Source organism: Fragaria vesca, linkage group LG2, assembly GCF_000184155.1.
Source record: "Fragaria vesca subsp. vesca linkage group LG2, FraVesHawaii_1.0, whole genome shotgun sequence".
In the NCBI taxonomy this organism is placed as follows: domain Eukaryota; kingdom Viridiplantae; phylum Streptophyta; class Magnoliopsida; order Rosales; family Rosaceae; genus Fragaria; species Fragaria vesca.
The window spans coordinates 13,295,567-13,298,251 of record NC_020492.1 but is presented as its reverse complement, the minus strand read 5'-3'; the positions used below and the strand labels follow the sequence as shown (position 1 = coordinate 13,298,251).

The window sequence follows — 2,685 nt, the reverse complement described above, 5'->3', positions numbered from 1 at the left end:
ATTACGCTATTATGTACTATGATTTTGAAATGTTAATATTGATAAAATGAATCCTAAGAAACTAAATAATTTTTGAAAATTACAAACATGTTTTATGAGCATCTCGAACCTCATTCTATAACTCGTCTTGAGTTTCCGAAATCTCAGGGTCGGCCCTGGTCGGGCTTGGCCTTATAAGGATCTATAGGACATGATAGGCGTATATAGACTTCATTTGTTTGACCATTTTCCTACCATATTTAAGAAAGGTGATGGGTTTTAGAACATGTCAGTATTGAAGGGCTAAATGTTATTGTACTTTTTTGTTAAAACTGTGTAAAGGAATGGATTTTCCAACTCAAAAAATAAAGTAAACCAAAGTATGCTCAAAATGATACGAAAAAGAAAATTACAAAGAGCAACCTCTCGAACAACCCGAGTTTACATTATCAAAGAGCAAGGCTCTAGAAGCCGAGCTAGAAATTCTATTACTCCACATGTGACCATCTGGAAGTTGATGTCATTCATGAGCCATGGCGTCCGCCACAAAGTTGGTTTCTCCATACACATGGTTGAAAGAAATAGAAGAGAAGGATCTTGCGATGTTCTTGATATCTTGAATGATCTTGAGCAGTCTCCAAGGGGTGCTAATTCTCCCATTAACAACATCTATTACCAGTTTTGAGTCGCTTTCCACTTGGATATTATGGTAACCTTGTTCTTTTGCTTTGACTAAGCTATCTCTTAGCGCTACAGCTTCAGCAGTTGGTATAGTTGTCCTTCCCAATCTTTTAACTCCAGAAATAATAACATTGCCTTCATGGTTCCTGAAGACATATCCTCCTGCAACTGAATTCCCTTGAACTGAGCCATCAAAATTGATCTTGATGTGTGAATTGAGAGCAGGAGACCACCCTATGGTGGTAGGAGTGGTTTGGTTGATTCCCTCCTCAATAACATCATCAGTGAGCAAGACTTCGTTCTGGTAACTAGTAGCAATTGCCACGACTTTTGAAGTTGTGACAATTATATCTTTAAAGACAATGTCATTTCTTGTTTTCCAGGTTTGCCAACAAAGAATAAAAACTTTTTCAAAAAGATTTTTATCATAAGGTTGATTAATGAACATTTCTCTAAAGACCTTCAAGTAACTTTCCTGCCAATCAATGGGACTGGAGACTCATGCAAGCCTCCAAACCTCAGTGGTAAATTGGCAGTAACCAAACAAATGATCAGCAGTTTCATTGTCATTGTCACAAAGTGGGCAACTATTATCATCAATAAGACCAAATCTTGAGAGTCTATCTCTAGTTTTTAATCTCCCTCTAATCAAGAGCCAACCAAAAATTTTAGTTTTACTTGGAATGTTAAGTTTTCAAATCTTAGAGATAAGATCAGTTTGATGATGCTTTTCCAAATTATCATATTGCAACCATGTTGCAGATTTAATAGAGAACTTACCATTTGTTGAGGGGCCCCAAATATACTCATCATGTTGGTATGTTACAGGCAAAGGAATACCTATAATTTGCTTGACAATTTCTTGATCTAATACATGCAAAAGCCTAGGTACATTCCAGGCTTTATTTGAAATATAATCAGCAACCAAGTCATCAATGTTAATAATATTTTTTCTGTCATTAGGAATAAGAAGAATTAAAGGTATCTCACATACCCAGTTAAAGATCCAAAACTTGTTGTTTTTTTCCATCTCCTACAATCCATTTTATGCCTTTAAGAATTAGCTCCCTTGCATCAAGGATGCCTTTCCAGGCTAAGGAGCCAGACTGCTTTTTCTTAACATTGAAGAAAGAGGCATGTTTAAGATACTTTTTCCTCATAATCTAAGACCACCAATTGTTCTCATTATTCATAATTTTCCAAGCTAATTTAGCAACTGCAGCATTATTGAAGAAAGCTGAGAGCCTAACACCCAGTCCCCCCCACATTTTTTGAAGTACAAACTTGACTCCAACTAACTGGGGGGCATTTGGTATCAGAACCCTAGAAAAAACCCGTTGCTTGTTTATCAATGGTTTTTGTAATTTTTGAAGAACATTTAAAACAAGAGATCACATTGATAAGACGTATTTGCATACGCATCAATTAACCCTGTCAACAAATCAATCGTAGTATAAAGTAAGCAGGGATCGTTCTAAACCGGGGATCCAACTACAGGGTAGATCCATCTAATCTAATAAAAATGTCGAAATAAGCATATATGGTTTAAAGGTTTTGATGATTTTGGAATAAACATTGAAAATAAATTCTAAATTACTTCTATACATATTTACATGTGATCAACCAACAATCATGCAAACACAACCAAACAACCATGCAAGAATAAAGAAGACGATTTCTAATCTCATTTAAGTCTACACCGTGAGCAAATATACAACCTAAATTCGATATGCACATAAGTTCCTACGTGGTTCCTATGACATAGACCAACTTAGAATTAGACTACGGGTTTCATTCAACATCGCGACACAACAAGCTCGGCTACATGCTCTACTTATTGGTCACACACATAAACTAATCATGCAATTACGTATCACATAAAGAATTTGATGTGTTTAAGCACAAGTCCAAATCAAACATAGGTAGAAAATCGGTGAAAAACAAAGACAATGCAACTTATCAACTACGTGTATCAAAGTCGAACTTTGGATGATTAACACATGCAATATCAACTACTTGTATCAA

The 2,685-nt window shown here is 35.6% G+C and overlaps 1 protein-coding gene across 1 annotated transcript; it reads right to left on the bottom strand.

Moving 5' to 3' along the window:
• Positions 1-499: 499 nt before the first annotated feature.
• On the bottom strand, positions 500-1,108 carry LOC101304542. The gene has a single exon (XM_004292451.1). It carries the CDS (start codon positions 1,106-1,108, stop codon positions 500-502), a length of 609 nt encoding a protein of 202 aa, XP_004292499.1.
• Between the last annotated feature and the right edge of the window lie 1,577 nt (positions 1,109-2,685).

What these genes read in the sequence shown, in the direction of transcription:
- LOC101304542 (XM_004292451.1), bottom strand. Translation starts at nt 1,108, where the DNA reads ATGTTCATTAATCAACCTTATGATAAAAATCTTTTTGAAAAAGTTTTT.